Below are 22,659 nucleotides of genomic sequence, written 5' to 3' on the forward strand. Positions count from 1 at the left end.
CACACACTATATTCTTATATACATTTCCAATTGTTTGCTCGAAAGGCGCGTTATAAATTCCGTTATATTCTTATAACGCGAGCGCGCGGAGCTATCGTCGTCAAAGTCCACGGTCGATTATTATTCTTCGACCGACCGGTACGCGTGTGCCTATCGATAATCCGATCACGATTTCCAAATTTTCTCAAAATACCCGTACACGGGCGCAAAGTACGCGACATCGAAAAAATCCGATTTCTCGTCACGTTCGTGTCGCCCATATACGCGTATATGCGATATATCGGATTATTATTTTGAGTCATGATCGATCGAACGAACTTCGATCGTCTCATCCGTGTCGTCGCCCGGTCGTTGCGCTCCTAGAATTTTCGAAAAAAAAAAAACAAAAAAAAAACCAACAAGAAAAACTAGAGAGTCTCCTCAAAATTTATATCCCACGGAAAATCGTACCGGAGACGACGCGATCGAGAGGCTTTCGCGGCGCGTCGAAATTACTGAAATGCACACACACACACACACATACCGCAGACTCTCGTGGATCCGAAGGAACGATTAAGATAGATTTTCCGGTACGCGGTCATCTGATTGCCTCACGTAGGCAGCGGCGACGACGGTGCTGTGCAGATTCAACGCGTACACCCTACGTCGAGTCGCGTTTGCGAACCCCCGGACAACGGTGTGCGTTTGTAAAGTACACACCGATTCGACGTACAGATTCTATCCATAATGTATACCACACGTACGTCCGTTCACCTGCGCGATACATCCCTACACGTGTGTTCGATCCACACGCTGAAAATTTTCTGATTCCGTTTCTTCCTCGGTGCATTCGTACGTATAAGTATGTGCAACAAATACGTCGGCAAGCCGCCGCTGCACTCGCCGTTTCTGTTTCTGTGTACGTTTGGGTACGTCTACGTCCGCTTACGTACGTACGTACGTCCGTCCGTCCGTCTGTATTTCTGTCTGTCCGTCCGTCTGTCCGGACGGGCTTACGGCGGTCATCTGCAATTACATGCTGAATCTTTAATGGAACGCTTCGAGCCTAGAATTAGTCGAATGCCACGGAAAGCTATCGCTGCATAATATGCTTTCGCGTATATATAAATTTATATATAAATATACGTATATATATGTATATATAGGTATACGAGTCAGCCGCGTGTTTCTCTTCGTGTGAGAATATTATTGCGTTTGTGTGCGCGTCTACGTGTGTTAGATTGCACAGTTTGCTTCGGGGATTTTTGTGGACAATCTGTTGGATATTTTTGGGTGATTTTATTCGTCCGATGGGAAGGAAGGATCTTCGATTCTTTCTTTGAGAGAATCTCGTTAAATGACCATTTCCCTTTGGGGAAACTTCGTATGAACTTTCGCATTAGCCGTCCCTTTGTCCGGCGATTGGAAGCGCATCTATAAGTCCGCGACCAGATCGAGTTCGATTCGGTAAGATTGAAATTGAGGGAATAAAATGCGAGCGGATTGCGAATGTATGGGTACGCAGCTAGACTCAAACGTAACTACGTGAGCATGAAAATGTTTTACCCACATCGTTTCTTCCACGTCTTCCTTTTTTCTCGTTCCTCCTCCGATCATTTTCTCGCGGGGAGGAGAAAAGGCTCTTCGAGATCCCATGCACCGGGGATCGCGGGGGGGTGGGGTGGGGTGGGGTGGGGGAGAGATAATCATACGGTATTTCTAGCATTCGGATAATTTCTTATAATAAATCACACGTAAGTGGTTCAAGCGAGATGTTGCGCATGCACCCGAGAAATATATATAAAGTGCATATAAACACACGGTACTCACCTGCACCGTTTCTACCTACGTTATATCGAACCTACCGAACGACGTCGATATAGTTGTGTCTTCCGTGGCTGTACGTTCAATTTTAACATGCCCGTGTACGCCGTGTGCCGATATCGTCCGCAGCCTCGTCTTATAGGTAAAAGTTTGAACTCGCAACGTCGAACACACTGTGCAATATACGTGTAATTCTCGCACAGCGTTCGTACGTTGCCATTACGGTATGTTATGTGTATGAATAATACTCATGTATTCGCGAGTTATATGTATATTTCCAATACACGGAGCGATCGCATTATGTATACTCTGTGCAGCCTCCGCTGAGATTAATACCTGTGTGAACTTGGCACCCGACTGTAGAATTTTTTTTTTTTTATAATTGGGCATTTTTTTGTTCGTTCAGAACACAACTATTTTGTTCTTGAGAATAATCGAGAGGAGTCGAACCGTTACAAGCTCTTTTTTGGATCCGATGTACGTCTATGTACGTTCGAGTCTTCTATCCAAAGATGAAACGAAGAGAACTGAGCCAGAAAATTCTCTCGAGGTTTTGGAATTTTTTTTTTGCACTCTCGTCATTTCGGTCCGGTTAATGAAGGTGGATATTCGGCTCCCGTTTTTTCATACAGTCTCGATATTCGTGTCGCTATGCGTACGGGGACGAGGTGCACCCTCGGGACCCCGGGCACGGCCGGGTAGCTACCTCCTAATTTCGGTATACCCGGTAGCCGAGCGATCCGTCCGATTTCCCCTACCTCCTGCCGGGGATCCGACGGGGCGTGAGGCGTCCCTCTTTTTCCCGGGGCCCGAGAGGCACCGGAATTATTACCTACTCGTTGATTGCGGGCGTCCGCGGGCCCCCGGGCCTTGCGCGTTACCTCCTAAAGAATCGGGAATTTATCAAGTCTAGCCGAGGAGTAAGTGCAGGGTCTGCGCAACCGCCGATCTCTTCGATTGCGGCTTCGACTCCGACTATATCAGTTTTTTAACCAAAAATTCTTTTATATGTATGTAGCTTTTTTTAATGCACTACCGGGCCGATGCCGTGCCCGCGTTTCTTTTTCGTCGAATCGCGTTCCTTTTTCAGCTCTCGTATACGTGAATGAGACACGCCCGCAGTGATCGCATATATTTGGAAAAAACTTTGAAATTCATCGAAATTGTATACGATGCCGTGGCTAACTACCCCCTTAGCTGCAGCGGCATCATCATCGTAATCATCGTATTGGATGCAAATCAACTTCATAATATATACCGCTGACGTTGTTCAGGTTCTACTGCACTATGATAAAGATTGAAAATGAAAAAGATCTTTCGGATTGTATTATATATATTTTTTTTTTTTCTTTCGATTCATGCACGACGTTTCTGATTACATATTTGGAAGAGGTTGATGTATTTTGACTTTTTGCATGTTGCAGGTATATCGGATATTGTTTTGCCATCGGCTTGTCTGCGAATAATTGAAACTCATCGACTGCATCGCAACGGAGAAAGATTCATCCCTCCGTCCATTCATCAATTTGCGAGCGCATTTCGTGAGACCGAAGTGCAACGGTATATCGGAGATCGACGAGACTCCCCATCGGAGAGACACGCGACGTTTTTCACCACAAAGCGCTGCAGGTATGTATACATAGGATATATGTATAGTTGTATATATGTACGATATATCATACGGTGGAGAGTACATATAACGGTAGAGAAAGAGAGAGAGAGAGAGAGAGAGAGAGAAAGCGAGAGTGAGAGCGGGGTGGGTTGGCGTTTTGCCTCGTCGCCGTTGCTGTCCTTCGCCGGTGCTGAGCGCAACAAGTGGGAGTTTTCACGGATTTTCCTGCGGCCGCTTTGATCGTGTCTGGAATTCAGGGTCGAGTTTGCCGTCGTGTGCGACGTGATAAGCGAGTAACAGAACTGTCGGAAGCGGGGGTTGGGTAGGGTCATGTTATTGAGCCGGGTCCGGGTCTCCCCGTCCCTGTCCCAGAGGAAGTTTAGATCACTCTACCCCCCGAGTGAAATATCTGCCACCCTGCAGCTTAGACCTCGCTCAGATTTTCGACGTCCCGGTTTCCCACATTTTTCCATATTCGCCTTTTTGTTGATGCAACGAAACCTGTTGATTAACCTGATCCACCTGTCGTAATGATAGGGTTATCGCCGATTTTATACTTTTTGAAGCAGAAAAATCGAGATATCTCGATGGGAAAAATTCATAGCTCAATTTGGTCAACGCAGTCGTTTTCCTGAGGTCAGAATACATTGAAAAAGTGTCATAACTTCCTTTTTGGCCAAAAAATCCGAAGAATCCAAGGTATACCGAATGGGATTTGTAGCGATTTTTGAGCCAGAAGTAAAGTATATTAAAAATTAATTGTATTACACTTTTCTGACGTATTTTGACCTCAGGAATTCAAATCTGAAAGAAAAATTGACCTATCTTCAAAATTGACAGAGCTATCGCCAGTTTTCAGCGTTTTGGGGTCAAAAATAAAGAATTAATTTTTTAATCTATATTGATGTAATTTGAGCTCAGGAATCCGAATCTGGAAGAAAAATTGATCTATCTAAAAAATTTGTCAAGTTATCGCCATTTTTAGGCATTTTTTTGCATAAATTTGAGGATATCTCGAAGGGAAAAAATCGTAGCTCAATTTGGACGACGGATTCGTGTTCCTGAGGTCAAAATACGTAAGAAAAGTGCCATACGATCAATTTTAAAAAATAAAAATTTTTGGCCAAAATTTGAAAAAATCGTAAGGGGTACCCCTTGGAAAAATCTCAAATTTTGACCAAAAATTTTTATTTTTTTTAAATGATCGTATGGCACTTTTCTTACGTATTTTGACCTCAGGAACACGAATCCGTTGTCCAAATTGAGCTACGATTTTTTCCCTTCGAGATATCCTCAAATTTATGCAAAAAAATGCGATAATTCGGCGATAACTCGAAAAATTTCATAGATAGATCAATTTTTCTTCCAGATTCGGATTCCTGAGCTCAAATTACATTAATATAGACTAAAAAATTAATTTTTTTTTTTCGACCCCAAAATGCTGAAAATTGGCGATAACTCGGTCAATTTTGGAGATAGGTCAATTTTTCTTTCAGATTCGGATTCCTGAGGTCAAAATACGCCAGAAAAGTGTAATACATTCAATTTTGAAACTACTTTACTTTTTGCTCAAAAATCGATTTTTTTTTGCCCAAAAATCATTTTTTTTTTGGTTTTCCAAGAGTAATCATACGTGTAATCAGCTCAGGAATCCAAATCTGAAAGCTGAAATCATCTACTCATGCAATCGATCGAGTAATCATCAATTATTCGCTGTTGGGAGCAGAAAAATTAAGACATATCGATTGGTTTTAGTCGTAGTCCCACTTTGAGTCGTCGCAATTCATGCACGGGTCGAAATATTCGAATTTCTCAATTCACCAGCGAGCCCGAGTTGAGCTGGAGTCAGGTAGCCACGAGCGAGGGGTCTTGTTGTGGGGCGTGACCTCTGCTCAGCCCCGAAGGTGACGTCTCACAACAAAACGCTACGCTGCTGGCTGCGCTGACTCCAGCAAAACTCGGGCTCGTTGGTGAATTGAGAACTCTGAATATTCTGACGCAGAGGCATCTTTAAATTCATCGTAAAAAAATCTATAAAATAGGGATAACTCGGTCAATTCAGTAGATAGATTTATTCTTCTTCCAGATTCGGATTCCTCAGGTCATTATACGTAGGAAAAGTGCTTTACAATTAGCTTCAAAATTTCTTCACTTTTGTCCCAAAAATTGCCACAAATCTCAATCGGTATATTTTGGATCCTTCCGATTCCAGGACAAAAAATCAGTCAGTATAAACGTCCCCGATTTCGAGCTTTAACTGGACCCACCAACTTTGTTGAATAGGAACATACCCTGCGAGTGAAAAGAATCCCTCGTTATATCTTCCTACATCCAAGTGAAAATCCGACAGAACTCGAGGGTAAAAGTATGCTTATGAACTGTGATATTTCTCTATTGTATTACCTACCGCACCGTGATAAGTTTAAGCGCATGTAACGCAGATATTTGTACATAAACTCCGCGTATATCGGGCGCGGGCGCGGCGGTGCTCGGGCTGCCTGCTGTACGCCGTGCGGTTGCATTATTGCAACGGCAGTATGCGCACCGTCGTAAAAATGAGAAATCGCAGCTGTATACATATATAGACTCCGCATGCGTCGCAGGTCTTGAATTATGCCTCTGATAACTTCCTCCTTATTATTCCCATTACGCTCTTGTATAATGAAATAATAATGCGCCGGCGAGATCGCGACTCGGACGAGGGGAACAAGGGAGAGGAAGCAGCGGTAGCCGCCGCCGCCGCCGCCGCTGCTTCGGGGCGAGGAAAGAAAAAGACCACGGGGGTGAGACGCGCGGACCCGCGTTCGCCGCGTTCGCTTGTCGACCCGCGAATACGTATACCCGCATCTGTACTCAGACGTCGCGACGGTGCATTCATATGACATGTACGGAGTGCAACGGTGGCGCAGGTACGGGGGTGAACGAGAGATTGAAAAAAGCATTTAGCGACCGGCCACGTCGTAATGATGCCCGATCCCCGGCTCGCGTCGTCGCGGTGCATCATTCCGATGCACGTACACTCTCGCGCGCGCGCGTATCCTACGCTCAATTTCGCAATCATTATTATATATTATTCGTTAATATCATCGCACACGTACGCCTGCGTAGGTATATTCGTAGTTACCTTCGGGTATCGCTCCGCCGTTCGCAGGTGGTTTTCGTCCCTGCGAAGCCCGATGCATCTTGATTCGAGAGTCTCCGAACGAAGATCATTACGCCGCAGCTCCGGCTTCGTCCGGCTGTAATACGGTCGCGTTGCCGGTTGTATTATGGTATACACGTGGATGTACGAATGTGCACCGCGATGCGCGACCCAAAGGACGAAGAAGAAACCATCGTCGGATGGAGACGGAGATCGAGAAGATGAAGATGAAGACGAAGACGAAGAGACGAGGGGCGCCGCGGAACTGCGGATACGGAGGGTAGGGTTCCCGCTGCACGGGTGGTCCACTGAAATCCCTCGTCCTCCTCTCGTACTCCCTCCGTCTCTCCCCACGGTGCACGGAGATCATCAGAGGAAGAGAAAACCCCCTCTACTTCTCCCCCGTACTCCCCCTCCTTTCGTACCGTCCTGATGCAAAGACTTATTGCTGCAGATATTATTTGCCCTTGTCTCTACCATCAACGCTACATACATATATAGATATAGATATTAAGAAGTAATAATATATGCACCGAGGTACAAATGAGCGGGTACATAATATTATGTAAGAAAAGAAACAACACAAGTCCCGAGGTTCGTGAAGTATTCGGTACGTCGAAACGCGAATCTATTTTATTTCCTTCTTCCATACGGTCTCCTCGATCGTTCGAGTTATCTTCGAGGTACGCGAAGCTTAAAATTCGTGCTTCGGATTGTCCAAAATAAATTTGCACGTTCAACCGTACACGTATACCGGGTATACCTGTATCAACCGTACAAGTTTATTAATTTATCCATATGCATACAGTATATATATTTTTATAACGAATAATAATTATCGCTGATTGTGAGTTGCGAGTGAGTGTAATTATATCGGTCTCAATCCGCACGACCGTCAGTGGTGTACGTGTCGTACACGGTGCAGCTGGATGTTCTTCGGTACGGTGGTAACGTGTGTTTTATACATAATTTTATATATCTCCTGTGTACACAAGTTGCGTAAGAATTGCAGCCACGTGATCGCGATCGTTGCGAGACACCGAACTAGGATCGCCTCGATTGGGAATAGGCGTACGTATGTGCGGAGCTATTAATTGACACCGAACGTCGAACAACTTTGAACGCCTGCACTTTTTCTCCGTGACCTGAGAAATGATTTTCACATCTTGTGGCGTTATCGGGGGAACAGCGAAACCGCGACAGATAACGGAACTGCACGGGGGGGAGGCGAGGGAAAGGGGAAGGAAAAAGCAAAAGAGATGAAATAATTGAAAGAAAAAAAATAAAATTCAATTCCATTTGTCATTTGGGGAAAAAAGGGCTCCGCCGGCGTGTCGGTCGGTTGTTGCGAGTGCGCCACCGACGACGCGGTATTAGGTGTACAAACACCCCGTGCCGATGTTGCCGGGGGTGCAGCCGCGGCGGTTCGAAGTAAAAACATGGCTACCGGTAGGATTAAAATACTGAAGGGGTGACACACGGGTGACGCAGGGGTGCCAACCAATAACCAGTCGACCCCCCCCGCGACCACCCTTACATTACACCCTCCGTATTCCGTTGCTAGCTGCTGCTGGCTGTTACTGCGGGAGGAATATGCGCGAGGGGAGACCAAGGGGGGCACCCTTTTGCAAATATCAGCGGCGAGTTATGTTTCCGTAACGCGAGGGCGGACGAAAACGCTGCCGTCCGATTCCCGTGGAACGATCCCATTGCCCGGCTACTGCAAAAACCCCGTACACCTCCCGATAGCGCGAAACGATATTCCATAGGTATCGCGACGAACCGCACACCTGTATTCTCCTCGCGTTGCGCCGGGCTGCCGATCGTCGCAACAGACGTAGCCAGCGGTTGCCTGTGGCCGACGATTGATACACCGACGAATTTTTAATAATCGTAAAAACAAAGAAGAGACACAGATATAGAGGTATCGAAAATTCCGGCCCCATTTTTTCTCATTTAATACCCCGCGATGAAAATCAATCTCCCGGGTTGCGTTGGCCGATGCCACCGCTACCCCCGCGTTGCCGGGTTCTGATTTGCTAAATTTTTCATCCCGCTGTAACAGGGTCACGCACGTGTGCGTGTGGCGTTGGTCAGGTTCGAGGGGGTCGTCCTTCTCTCCTGTCGGTGAAAGGAGAGAAATGTTACGTTAAATTCTGCTTGACTCGGGTCAGTTTGTACCGCTGGTCCTCCCCGTCGTATACCCGAAAAATCTACTCTGCGTTATTTATTTAAACAACTTTGGAAAGTATTTACGCAGGATACGCGTACGCGTACCCACGACCGCCGAGCTTTGATATTCGACGAGAATTTTCTTCTCCTCGTACGCAAAGTTTAGCCAAGAGTCAGAAGGAAGGGGGATGGAGAGGAGGAATGAAAGAAGGCAACTTTTCAAACTAGACGAATTCACCGGGCTCACCGTTTCATCCCCCTTCTCATGTAGTATTTACGACGTTGGTACGTACGTACCTAGGTGTGCGCTCGGTGTAACGGAGAATCTTTCAAACTTCGAATGAAATCGCGTCTGATACGCGCACTGGTGTACGGATGAAAATTTTCAATGTACATCGTAGGTGTGGAAAAATTTTTTGTTTGTTGGTTCAGCTCTTATTTTTATTCCAAGTTTATTACATTCGGGTATACCTAGGTCACGTATAGGTGTGTATATATATTCACTCGATTAACAAAATGATTTATTTGTATATAGTTTGGCAATTCGGTTTGCAAAACCCCGTCCACGTTCGAATGAATCAATTGATTATTTGTTTCCACACAAAGTGAACGCGGAGATTCGTGTTCGGGTGTACCGTGGCGCACACCTACGCTACCTACGTTATATCCGCGGGTGATGGTGGTGCCGTTGTTACCCGTATAACGGCGGATGAATAATTCATTTTTGAGTGTTGTTACCCGGGCTATTTTTATTCCCGTCGTTGATATCGGTGACCCATGATGGAATCACGCGATTCGCCAAATCACCTCTCCCCCGTTCGACGCGCTGTACCCTTTTTTTTTTTCTCTCTTTCTCTCTCTCTCCCGATTTCGATTCCCTTTTTGTTCCTCCGCGTTACGCTGTTTCCAGAAATTATACGTAATATGCGTATACCTGCCGGATTTATGTGCGATGTGGGAGAAGAGAGTAACAAAAAAACTCGACTCGAAAATTTCGAATTCTTTTCTCCGGCTGTACGGTGCGCGAGAATTTCGCTTGCGGCGCTTTTTATTGCGGAAACACTAGGCGGAATCATCGATCATTCTTCGATTGTTTGCACCACGGTTTATGTTGGCGTAATTAAAAGCGGTTGTAATGTTTGGCAGATGCCTGTACATCGTTGAATTTACAACGCTAGGAGAGAACCACCCTCGCGTTGCGTCCTCCCTTCCTCCCCGCCCCTTCGTTCAATCGCCCTTTTTTCCACGCGGGATATATGCACGCGAAACGAGTGACCCAGTGGTATTCGCTGTCCGCGACCCTCCGGCAGGTGGGTCACGCGGTTCTCCCGCTATTTCTGCCCCGCGCTTCTACGTTCCCGATTGATTCGTCCTCTCACCCCGGTCGGTCACATATCGCTCTCCCGGTCCCCGCGAAATCTCCTCCGCAATTCTCCTCCGTACCCTACCCTCCCCCCCTGTTTTTTTTTCGAATATCTCCACGCGTACGCGCGTTGTATATTCGCATATGTATTATATATTTATCCGATGTAACTCGAACGCTAACGCGCGTTTCGCCGCCACCACCCCCCTTCATGTACCGTAGGGGTTGGTTGCGCGCGGGATATCGGGGAGCGAGAAAAAAGGGGAACGCGTTTCTCTTCGAGCGCGTATTGGTGGTCGGCCTTCCGTATGCGTGTGCAAAAAATATACCGTGTATAAAATATCTAGACGTACGTGGAGAGCAGCTAGTGGATATTTCGCGTTTGCGATGCATGAATACCATCGGTAATCGCGGACAATATAAAAGAGTAACGTGTATCGCGCGGGGGTAGGTAACAAAACGTATACATATACGTATAGTACGGAGCGGCGTGGCTGTGCGCTGCGTCGTGTTGTACGCGGGTACACGTGTGTACGCGCAGTTGAATAATAACGAGAAGAATAAGGAGAAGAAAAGAGGAGTGAAAAAAAGAAAAAGAAAAAAAAAGAAAAAAGAAATGGAGACCGAGAGAAAAGAGAGAGAGGAAGACAGGGGTAGAGAGAAGAGGTAGAGTGGCTTGTAAATTATTTCACGTATAATATGGTTAAAAATTACCAAGTTTAATATTAAATAATTCATTTTAATACTAGCGCTCGCGTTCGCGGGGGGGGGGGGGGGGGATCGCGCGGGTAGTAGCGGAGAGAGAAAGGGGGGTTGGTGCGGCGGGCCCAGGGGGCGGCCATAAATTCGTAAAGTTAATAAATATCTAATGGATGCTGCTTTGTAGCTCGGCCCGTACTACCTAGCAGCGTAGGCTTTACTTTGCAACGCGGTGCGGTGCGGAGCCGCTCGCAACCTCTCCGGCTGTTCGATTTCCTGAAAATTTAACGAATGATATTTTAGTTAAGTCCCCTCCACCCCCTCCCGCGATATCCCCTCTTCGACCCTCGGAAACCTCCGCGCGTATTCTCGCCTCTGCGCCGAATTCGTCTCCTCCTGCGGTTCGCGGGTTCGAGGAAAAGAGGAGGGAAAAAAAAAGAACCGTAGTTTTCCGCACGCGTCGCGATAAATATTCATCCGGTGTTTCGAAATTTGACGAATCAACGAGCGGTATATTCGTTGTTATTAATTTTTGTACGGTTGCGCACGTAGCCACATCTCCTCGCGATGCGAACGTAAAGCAAACAGGCGATCGTCGCTAGGAGGTGAATCGAGGCCCGCGGCGGTGCTCCGCGATCCATAAAAATGTCGGGCGTTTTGAGCGACGGCCGGAAACCGGTAGATGGACAAGGCCAATTGTTTATATTACCCCAACTAACAATGGAAACTTCAACTAATATCACGTGTATCTCTGTGCATATAGCGGCACACGGAGCGATACGTGTGTAGACCCCCCTCGCGATGTCGTACGCGGCACGGACGCGCGCGTCGCAAGCATGTGTCTGCCGCGATTGTGTTATATTTTATATAATACACATGTTCGCTCGCACATCGCGAGCATGCACCTAAAGCTAGCCAGCGTTATTTTCAAGAATTCAACCGTATCGTTTGATATGCTAATGTCGGTATTTTTACATTTCCGCTCGCCTGAATCCTCTCGGAGTTCGCCGGCGTTCGCTCGCACTCGCAACGCTCTCCCGCCGACCATCGTCGGACATACGTGCGGTACGTGAGCGCGGGTGCGCAGCCAGATTTTTCCCCGATCGCACCGGAAAAAAAAACAACATTTTTTCGAGATTCCGGTGAAAGAGTGAAAAACCTACGAGGGGTGCGAAAAAAATAATCCATCCTTCTCACGGGGTGTTGTACGTTGCAGTATCCCTACACGCGTATCGTCCGTACCCTGCTGTAATACGTTTCCAATTTCATCGCGCGCACAATTACAGATATTGGTCGGTTTTACAAAAGTCCCCCTATCTACCCCCCCCTACCCCTCTTTTCACCACCCCTATCAGACCTGCGGGATGATTCGGATACTAAACGCGTTACGGTGAACATAATTCGGTGCTCCCCGTGGCTCTCTGCGAACGGTGTGCGGAGCGCACCAACCCCCGCAAGCCCTACCTACCTACCTACCTACCTACCTCTACCTTCCCTAACTCACTGTATGCGGGAAGGTAACTCGATGTATAGAATGAGCTAGCGCTGCCGCTGCAGGACCGAATATACATCCGTAATACGCGGGTATACGACGGTATGCGCGGTAGCGTTGTATTGTACGTGGGACCGCGTACAGGGATGGATGATACGATACGAGGGGGGACATACGCGACCCACCCATCTGTAACCGTACCATGTACGCGTGTATTCGTCACCGAACGTGTACACCTGTACGTACGAGAAGGTAGTGCAAGGATAGGTATAAACATGCGGTCGTATTACCGCGCGATTCCTATTATACGCGCGGTGTACGTGAAACACGCACACGCGCACGCACGCACACGCACTGCACGGTATACGGCGGAGAGACGCGGGGATACGGTCAGCAGCCCGCAGCTGCCGTAGGAGAGCTAACGACGTTTTCCACCCGCGTTATCAAATATTCGCAATCATTCGGTAGGATTGTGCATTTTGATTCGATACCCACCCGATTTGACTGTACACTCGTACGGATATTGCGCGCGGACACGCACACGCCAAATCCGAGAGCTTTGACAAACCGGCGGATACGACCCTCGCCCCCCTCCACCCTCCGTACGCCTCCGAATGATATCGCACACCTACCCCTGGAATCCGCGAGAGACGTCCGACGACGCTAACGAACGAACGATTCGTGGTTTCTACGATTTTTGCGAATTGCGTTCATTTCGAAAATCACTCTTGTGATTTTTCGATTGAATAATAAACGTGGAAACAGTCTTTGTCGAGTCGTCGAAAGCGCGTCGCCTCTCGGGGGATGCGTGGGGGTGCGTGGGGGTGTGTTTGATTTTTGTTCGCGCCACGGGTTTCGGTTGGTTTAAATTCTCTTCGTTCACCGCAAACATGCATAATGCAGCCGAACGGCGCGTGTAAACTGAACGCAATGCGGCGGGTGTCGACCGCTAAATACAAAAATCCCCAACCACCTGTACGCTCGCCGTGGACGTATGTAACGTACGTATAACGTGTGTTTCACCAAGTTAATTACGACATAATTGCGGTCGACATTTTGCCAGTTCGCCACCCGTTTTCCATCGCCGAACGATGCTCCTCCTCCTCCGCCTCCTCCTCCTCCTCCTCCTCCTCCTCTTCTCTCTCTCTCTGCTCCTGCTGCCGATGCTGCTGATGCTGCTGAATGCTGAATGCTGCATTCGCGAACCGCACGCGAGTGCGCCCGCATCCCCCTCGCCGCTTCCTCCTCGCGTCCAAATCGCGCCACCGAACGAATTCTTTTTCGATGAACAATAATTACTCGGCGCTAAAACCGCGGCAAAGAACGACAACGAAACCGGAGGGAAAGAAGCAACGCTGGCAGCTGCTTTGTAAAGTCCGGATGAAATTGGCTGCGCGGGGGCGGAAATATATATTTATATTATAATTATGCATGCGATCGGATCATTTATATTTGTGCCCTCGGTGTGTGTCGTACAAGTAACCGTTAGTCCAGGTCGTCTACGACGTTTCATTACGTTTCGCAAAACCGATACACGCGCGGCATCGACCTAATTTAATTAAGAGCTCGTTCCGCGTATACCTTGTACTTCTCGCGGACCTCTACCTTCGCACCACCCTCCCAACGTACCTCGTTTTCATCGGTCGAGAAATATCTTAAAGTAAACTCGTTTTTTTTTCTCTTCATTCATCTCTCGACGCGCATCTGTATCTATAATTGTGAATATAAATTGCATTTCGCACGCTGCTGCATAGGGGTGCAAAAATCCTCCGGCGTTTCTCGGTTTTTCGCGTCTTTTCGAAGTTCGATTCCGACTTTTCGTTGGCATGTAATTTACGGGGGAAAGGAACCCGCGATTCCCGTGCCACGCCCTTTATTATACACACGTGTACACGCGGTGCATATCCCTATGTACTTTAAGGATAAATTAATGCCAATATAGGCATGGACACACACACGCACGCGTAATAATATCAAGTCGTGCGTCGACATACGATATTCCGTATACACATACTCATATAGCTGCCGGTACTAGGTACAGTTTCGTGGTATGTGACGTACAATGGGATGCACACGTATGCACATCTCTATATATATATATATATTATATATTTAATTGCAACTCCTGACGCACAGATCACGTTTAACGTCCCGAAACGGTATACACCCACATATTATACGTACACGTTGTAAACGAAAATTTGTAAGCGCGCGTGCATCTGCCGCAGTTGACTGGGTGGAGGATGTGTGCGTGCACGCGCGTCTGAATATTACACGCGTGCGGGCTGGGAAGGAGAGGCGAATATAGGAGGAGGAGGAGGAGGGTGGCGGCGGCGGCGGTGGTATAACTAGACGTACGAATATTAGCAGCCTAGGCGCCTCTCCCTCGTCCCCTCGCGTCGAGAAACACACGCGGGGAAACGGGTTGCGATTGTATATGGAAATACGTGCGCGGTACAGATTGTACGGAAATATGTGTAACGCGCGTGTGCGTGTCTGTGCGCGACACACACAACAACGCACACGCGAATATCGAAGCCTGCGAATGCATTAATACGGTATAGAACACAATTAAGTAAATGAGCACAGGTTGTGTGCGATATAGATAGGACCTATTATGCGTATTGATCTCTGCCGCGGCCCGACGACTATACGCGTGGTATTACAACACTGTACCCTACCTATGTTGGTACGTACGTACGTACGTATTCGTATATGCACTGGGTACGCGTGTACATGCACTCTGATGTACAGGCGTGTATAAGTTCGCCGTTCGTACGTACCTTCCATTATGTTATGTACGGTACGTGCGGTTAGACGAGACTCTGCCTTAGATGGTGATTCGATACGTTGTTTTTTAAATTGCGGGATCTGCTTGTCACACTTTACGCATTTTTTTTTTTCATCCCGATAGCGAAAAATATATCAACGAAATCTCGACGATTAAATCTGCTTTCGAACCGTGCGATCCTTTTTGAGACAGTTGTCCATCGTTGTACCGTATCTGCATTTGATTAAAGCTTCGATCGATCGGGCCTAGATCCTTTTTTCATGGAGCTGATTTAATTAGCTCTGTTTTTTTTTTTTCATTTCAGGTAGCGCCCCGTAATCCGCGAGCATATTATGGAACGGACTTCGGTTTCGATTGCAGAGAAAAATGAAACGGGAAACTACGGCAGGAACGAGGTGCAACAGCCCGGAGTTAGAAGACCGCTGAGGATTATCGACAGTGCGTAATGCCGGTGAGTCGATTAAGCACATGCAGCATGTATAGTAATTCGACCAATCATCGTGCGTTTCTGGTTATTATATATGTACAATGCAGGGATATACAATATACGCACACATAGGTATACGCGCGTACGGTGCATGGACGATCCATACCGATACGCACGTACGACACGGAGGATTCGTGTGCGACCCCGTTGATATTGCAATTCTTTGGGCAATTAATTTTTTTCCTCATTTTCTCATCAACCGCGCAATGAAATTAAATTGAGAATTTTTTTACGTGTGCGTTGTACCTACGACGTGACGTAATAATATCCGTCTATACGTTTTCCAGGGTATATATATATATAATATTAATACAAACCTGGCGTGTCTAACGTAATAATTTAGAAACCTGCACCGCATCTGTCGGTCCAAACGGGCTCGAATCCGTACAGTTATATACTTCCGTACGTATATAGAATTAAAATAGTTATGACCTAGTCGTTCGAATGACGTAGCGATTTCATCACGTCTTAAATTGTGCAAATTAAATTCGCTCCACCATTTTCGTGAATTGACTGCTCCGTCTCGCTGCTGATATCCTCCGCCCACGTCCGATGCGGAGGTGAGGAGCGAAGAAAGAAGGAGATGAATCGAAAGAAAGAGATCGGTAAACGCGCCTAGTGTGAAAAATTCGACAATTGGAAACGTGTAGACGACGGGGTGCGTGCGTGCGTACGTACGTGTAAACGGCCAGGTACGCGCAATTACGCGGTAAACTATTCAAAGTCGGTTTCTCCCGCGGATAGAATTTAATCAGAAGCATTGTACCAAGTGAACCATACCGCTGGTTGTAATGACCAGCCCCGGGGCGGAGATTCGGGCTTCGAGGTCGGAGGTTGAAGCTCCGAGGCTCGAAATACGCGCGGCGGCTAGCCGTGCATCGCGAGAGGAGGGTGAGACGTACGTACGGGGTTCTCCGCGAGGCTTTCAGGGAGAGTCGGGGAATATTGGCCAACTAATTACCTAATCAGTCATTATCTAACACAGGTTAACGCGTCGGTGGTAGTCGCGGGGCGGACGGGCTACTCCGACGTTCACCGGTGTATCGCGAACTCCGCGAGGGGCTCCTCGACTATCCCCATTGTGCGGACGGTGCACCGCCTGCACCACCGGCACCTCGCTCCTCGCCACGTCCGCTGCACCGCACCGCAACGGGTTTTGGGCGAACGCACGCGTTACACGCTGTACGCAACTTGCGGAATCACGCGTATTATGTGACGCGAACCTACATTATGTACCCGCCCGAGTAAATATCTGTACATATGTATATAATTAGAAACGGGCGAGCCGCGTGTATTTCGCCGACGCGTACGCGGCGATGTATTTTCTTGCCTCCCTTGACTCCCTTTCGCGACGATCAACATCCAGCGTCGCAAGGGACTCGTTTCGCTCTATTCCTCCAGGCCGCCGGTATATCCGAGGCGATGTTAACGTCGCATACATCGACATATTTCATTGCGCTCCGTATGTACAGCCGGCCAGGTATACAAGACCGGGTATAATGTTGGTTGTGCGGTGGGGTTCACCGTAACTGCGCCACCGTCCACGTATCGGCGACGCTCTGAAACCGAACCTGCATCGCGATCCTGTTTACCGTATTATTATTACGTGTACAGTGGGGTAGGTTCGTACCTAATACGTTCCACGGCTCGGCGTGGGCATACCTTATACATGATAAATTTATACCCGCAGCTAGTGCAAACTCCTACGAGCTACGAGCTATTCGATCGCCGCGTAACGTACGATACCGCAACGCCCGTGAAAATTATGCGTGAAATATTGTCGCACGTGTATACGGTAGGGTGGATGACGGTGCACGCGACGAACCACCGTCCGATCGAATCGAAGAATTATTCCTCCCAAGACTCCGGATCTCGTCGACGAGAACTTTTTCTCCTCTCTCTCTCGGCTCTGTCGGGTGCATGTAACTGCGGCAGGCAATAAACGATCTGCTTGTAAAATGCGCGGGGGTGAAGTTGCCGCGCGGGGGTTGGGGGTTGGGGGTACACCTATTGCGACGGTTGTAGTAGAAGCGCGTATTCGCGTGTACGTGTGTATCTTGTTGTTGCTTACGAGGGGGTCGGCGTCGAGGCGCGAGGTTCGTCGGTAGTTAGAAGGGTACGTGGGTAGGGGTGGTTTGGAATCTATCGAACAAAACCACGGTAGAACGCCCAGCTCTGATTACAGTTAGCCTACAGTCTGGTGGTCGTCCTCGTCGTCGTCGTGGTCGTCGTCGTTGTCGTATCACGTACGCGGTGCGTCTGGGGAAGCTCCTGTTCGGGTTGATCGAATTCAACCGACCCCCGGACCTCCTCCCCCCCGAATCCGTCGACGTATCCGTCGGTTACACACGTCAGCTGAAAGTCCGGCGTGCATCTCGAAAATCGCGAGGTCAGTTTTTCGTTTTTCCTTTCCTCGGAATTTCGAGAGGATCGAATCTTTCGTGGGATCGAGGTGGGAGGAATCCGAGGTGGTTCGGAGGGAAGAAGAGGAAAAAGTAGCGCCGAGTGCGTGCAGGACGCGTCTCGGTCGGGGGGATGAAAGCAAAAAATGACTCATCATTCGCGTTTTTGACCGCAACTGCCACGCGAGAGGCTGTCAGGGGCGGTCTTAGGGAGGCGGAGCCTCGCCTCCGCTCCACCGCAGCTTCCTCTCACTCCTTCCCCTACCACGATTCATCGTCCCCTTCCATTATCCCCCTCCGTGTTCCCTCTTCCCTCTTCCCTCTTCCCTCTTCCCTCTTCCCTGACCCCTCCGCGGATCCGAAGCCTTACCCTACCCTACCCCACCTTGGCCAAGGTAGAGGTACCCGCGGTTCTCTACACCCCCGCAGCCCGATTCCACGCGGCGGCGGCGGCGGCGGCGGCGGCGGCGATCGCGTATCGGAGGATGCGGAGAGGGGGTTGATAAAGGGCGAGAGAGGGAGAAGGGAGGGAGCGCGATATCCACGCGCCCGCGAGCCACGAGTCGAGGCGAACGGCGTCGCGCCGCACCGCGTCGCGTCTCTTGTCTCCCCATGCTGCGACAGACTTCAGTCGCGACGCGCTCATCAAGCGGGAAAGACCGTCGTGTTTCAAATCCGTTGAAAATCGTTAAACGCGCGCGCGCCGCGGAAACCACTCGCCACCTGCGATATCTTTCGGGCAGCCGATATCCTCACGCACGCCTACGTCTCCGTTCACGTTAAACGACCCCCTCGCGTAAACGCGTGTGTCTAAATTATCGTTGTCCTCGCGATAAACGTATTCAATCCAAAGGGAGGAGTGAGAAGGGAGGAAAGGGAAGAAGGGTGTTTTTACGAAAGAAAGAGACAGAGAGAGAGAGTGGAAGAGAGTGAGAGAGACTTTGTCAGTCGCGTGCATATAATTTACGAGGATTCGCGTTTTGTATCGTAACAACGTGTCCGGTGTTCTACGTTAATTTCGCGATGAACGTATGAAAATAACAAAAAATATTCCACATTTTATTTGTCGATGTCGTATAAGGTGGATATTGTTTATACGTACGAATATACTCGCGCGGTGTATAACGTTTATTTATTTATGATAACGAAACGCGTCCGTCCCAACTGAATCGCGTTTTATTATCATCGCCCGCATGTGCGAGTAGAAGATTCGACCAGACAGAGACAGAGCAATCGAAAGGAGAAATTAATTCTCGCTCGATAAATAGATAAGGTTTTTATCAAAGTTCATTTCAATCGAAAGAAGTTTTCAAACGCTCGAAATAATTCACCCGCTATCGGAACCGCGAGCCAACGATTCTCATTCGTCGTCGGTCTACGTTGAGAATCGCGATGGACGAAAAGAAGGAGATCTGATCGATTCAGAGACACAGAGAGAGTGGTACAAGTACACAAGGATAGTTATCAACGAACTTACATAAATGTGCATAAAATAACATCTGCCGTTGCTCCGCTGCCGATCGTTGCAATTATCAACGCGGATGTGGGAGATCGAAATCGATCGGTTTTGCTGAAAAAGACTGCGTAGATCTATAATTGAAATAAAATAAATGAAACGAATCGAAACGTGGTGTGGAAAATCGACGACAATATCACGGGGTTAACGATGGAATTACACCTGTAATCGTATCTTCTTTAAACGAATGTGAAAAACGTGATGATTGATCGAATGACTTTTGAACTCTTGCAATTGTTCGTCGATCGCGAAATCCTATCGTAAACGGTTTTCATGACAATTATAATTGCAGTGTCGATCGTAAAGACGAGTTGAAAGATCGCGGACACGTGGGGGGTGGTCTGCTTGTTGCGTGTTCCAGATGCAGGACAAGGACTCGTTCGAACCGCGTCCTCGTCGCAACTCCTGCTCAATTATTTGGAGAACATTCGACCGACGTCCCGAGCTGCGATACAACGAGGGTGCGTTAATGGCGGACTGAATAACTCCGTCGAATCTCGTCATCCTCGTCCTCCGCTGGTCTAAATTTCTCCAGGAATATCGCCGCGTCGCAACGGATATCGTATGCAGCCGGCAGCCGATCGACGGTGGTAATCGTTATTACAAATAATAAAATGACGCAGCAGAGCGGCGCCGGGTCGCCGCAGCAGTTCTGCTTACGATGGAACAACTATCAGACAAATTTAACGAACGTATTTGATCAGCTTTTGCAAAGCGAGAGCTTCGTCGACGTGACGTTGGCATGCGACGGAAATTCGGTGAAAGCTCACAAGATAGTTTTATCGGCGTGCAGTCCGTACTTCCAGGCGTTGTTGTTCGACAACCCGTGTCAACATCCGATCGTCATTATGAAGGACATCAAGTGGCCGGAATTGAAGGCCGCCGTCGAGTTCATGTACAAGGGTGAGATAAACGTTTCCCAAGAGCAGATCGGTCCCCTCCTCAAGGTCGCCGAGAGTCTGAAAATCCGAGGCCTGGCGGACGTCAACAACGAACACGAACTGACCACGTCGAGACCCTCCGGTCTCCAGGAGGATCAACGGTTGCCCGGTATCGCCGGGTCGACGGGCGCCGCCGCCCCCGGTGGCGCGTCCGCCGATTCGACGATCGGCGGAGGGGCGCCGCGGAAGAAGAGGCGCCGGGTTTCCGCGGGCGAGAGGTCGCCGGGAAACGGGAGCAGCCCCCCGAGGGACGGCGATGATCACCTCCAGGGCTCCGAGCACCAGGTCCACCACCATCTTCAGCAGAGTGCGGCGATCGCCGCGGCCGTGGCGGCGGCCAACGATTGCCAGAGCGGCGCGGCGGGATCCGCCGGTCACTCTTCGGCCGCGCCGAGGTCGTTGGGGTCACCGAATTCCCCCACCATCTCCGTAACGCCTCAATTGAATCTCCACGATCTTCCGGTATCTCTTTCTTTGCCGCCACCTTCCGCCCTCTCGTTACCCGCCAATCAGAACGTTCACAACCTTCCTCACCACGTGTCCGCCGACGCTAATTCCGGCTCGCACGCGTCGTTGAACAGTAGCCAAATTCACCAGAGCGTCGGGGCGAACACCGGCCCGGTGGGACACGGGAATCAACAGCTATCCGTGTACCATCATCATCACCATCAGCAACACCAACAGCAGCAACAACAACAACAACAACAGCAGCAGCAGCAGCAGCAACAGCAACAACAACAACAGCAACAGCATCAACAAGGCGGACAGACCAGCTCTGTGCCGAACGACGACCTCGAGATCAAACCCGGGATTGCAGAGATGATAAGAGAGGAGAAAAGAGTGAGTCTCAAATTTATTTCATTTCTCTCGATTGATATCGCACTTTTACAAATTTCATCCATACTCGTATGTTGTATAACGTGCAATATTTCCTTGTACCTGTATTTCTAATTTATTCTTAAGCATCGACTGCTCGAGATTTTTGATGAACTTTGTTTCATCTGGACGACGCCATCCCCCAACGGGGGGTGGAAAAAGTAAAAATCTAACAGATAACGCGACCTATGACGAAAACGTGGTAAAAAAAAAAAAAACTAACGGTCTCCGTTGCCCATAAATCTTGGATTATAGTAAGCGGGAAGCGATTCGTTCGTTACGATTGGAAAAGCTCGTGCGACGCATCCAACCCCAACCGCGATACGAGCGATTCCCTGTCCCCCGCCGCGCTTTCGCGGGCGCGTATCGGGATCGAGTTTTCAGAAATTAGCGTTTTGTATCACCACGATTCTAACGGTGTACCGGAGATTGTAACGCGGTGGTGGTTCGGCGCGGTAATACGCCGATGCTACGTACCGTACGTACGTACGTAGGATTTTCCTACGTGCGACTGCGGATTCAGCGGGGCGGTTATTGCATATAGAGAGATATGCAAATACATATGGCATTACACGGTTACGCACACCGCGTCAAACCACCCGGAAAAGATATCCCGCGCAACACTTCAAAGCGGAGCTCACCGATGCCAATATTACTAGAAGCTCTGAACTGGATATATATATACACTATATGCAATGCCTAGGTACGTACGTACGTTACGTACATCGGAGCAACAAAAGTCCACCTATGTATCCGCAACAAGCCGTTACAGATACGCGGAATATTTATGTATGCAAAATACGCCTATTAGATATCGTTGTAGAATATGGATTGATAGACGCGTGTGTGCCTAGACGCATTCTGCAAACACCGGGTTGCGCGCGCTAAATAACATCGCATCGGCGATCCGTCTGAAATTATAGAACGCCGAGGTTTTTCGGTTAAAACATCCGAAGGAAATCGAATTATCATATCCAGGGGTGTACGAATGACACTGGAAGAGGATATCGCTGTAACCGTAACGTTATAAACCGATATCATACTCCGCTGCTACGCTATGCGTGTATATTATTGGAACCGGTTTTGAGTGCCGTGCATCAGCGGCAGTTAGCCAGGTTCCTCGTCTCTCTACGCACTTACACGCGTAGACTGTGCGTAGGTATACGTATACGTATAAAATGTAACCGCCGATCGTGTAACACGTGGCATGTACGTACGTACGAAGGTGGTGGCTACGTGTCGGTGTAATTGTGTTTTTGTATACGAGCCACCGCGTCGTGATATTCGTCCGTGTGCGCGGATGAAATAGATACAACTTAAGGTGTGAATAGAGTTAATTGGGACGTTCGGTTTATTACCGGTT

At 48.6% G+C, this 22,659-nt stretch overlaps 1 protein-coding gene across 7 annotated transcripts in view; it reads left to right on the forward strand.

Moving 5' to 3' along the window:
- Positions 1-22,659, forward strand: part of LOC105692393 (protein bric-a-brac 1-like) — a 131,843-nt gene that overhangs the window by 14,886 nt on the left and 94,298 nt on the right. For 6 of the 7 annotated variants that reach the window (XM_048659640.1, XM_048659645.1, XM_048659644.1 and 3 more), the window contains 3 exons: positions 3,228-3,432; positions 15,379-15,525; positions 19,841-21,260. In XM_048659640.1, the coding sequence (XP_048515597.1) occupies positions 20,094-21,260 (1,167 nt within the window). In that variant the 5' untranslated portion in view covers positions 3,228-3,432; positions 15,379-15,525; positions 19,841-20,093. Of the gene's footprint in view, positions 1-3,227; positions 3,433-15,378; positions 15,526-19,771; positions 21,261-22,659 lie in introns of all 7 variants that reach the window. The other variant, XM_048659641.1, reaches the window with a different exon arrangement.

Source organism: Athalia rosae, chromosome 8 (genome assembly GCF_917208135.1).
Source record: "Athalia rosae chromosome 8, iyAthRosa1.1, whole genome shotgun sequence".
NCBI classification, from domain to species: Eukaryota; Metazoa; Arthropoda; class Insecta; order Hymenoptera; family Athaliidae; genus Athalia; species Athalia rosae.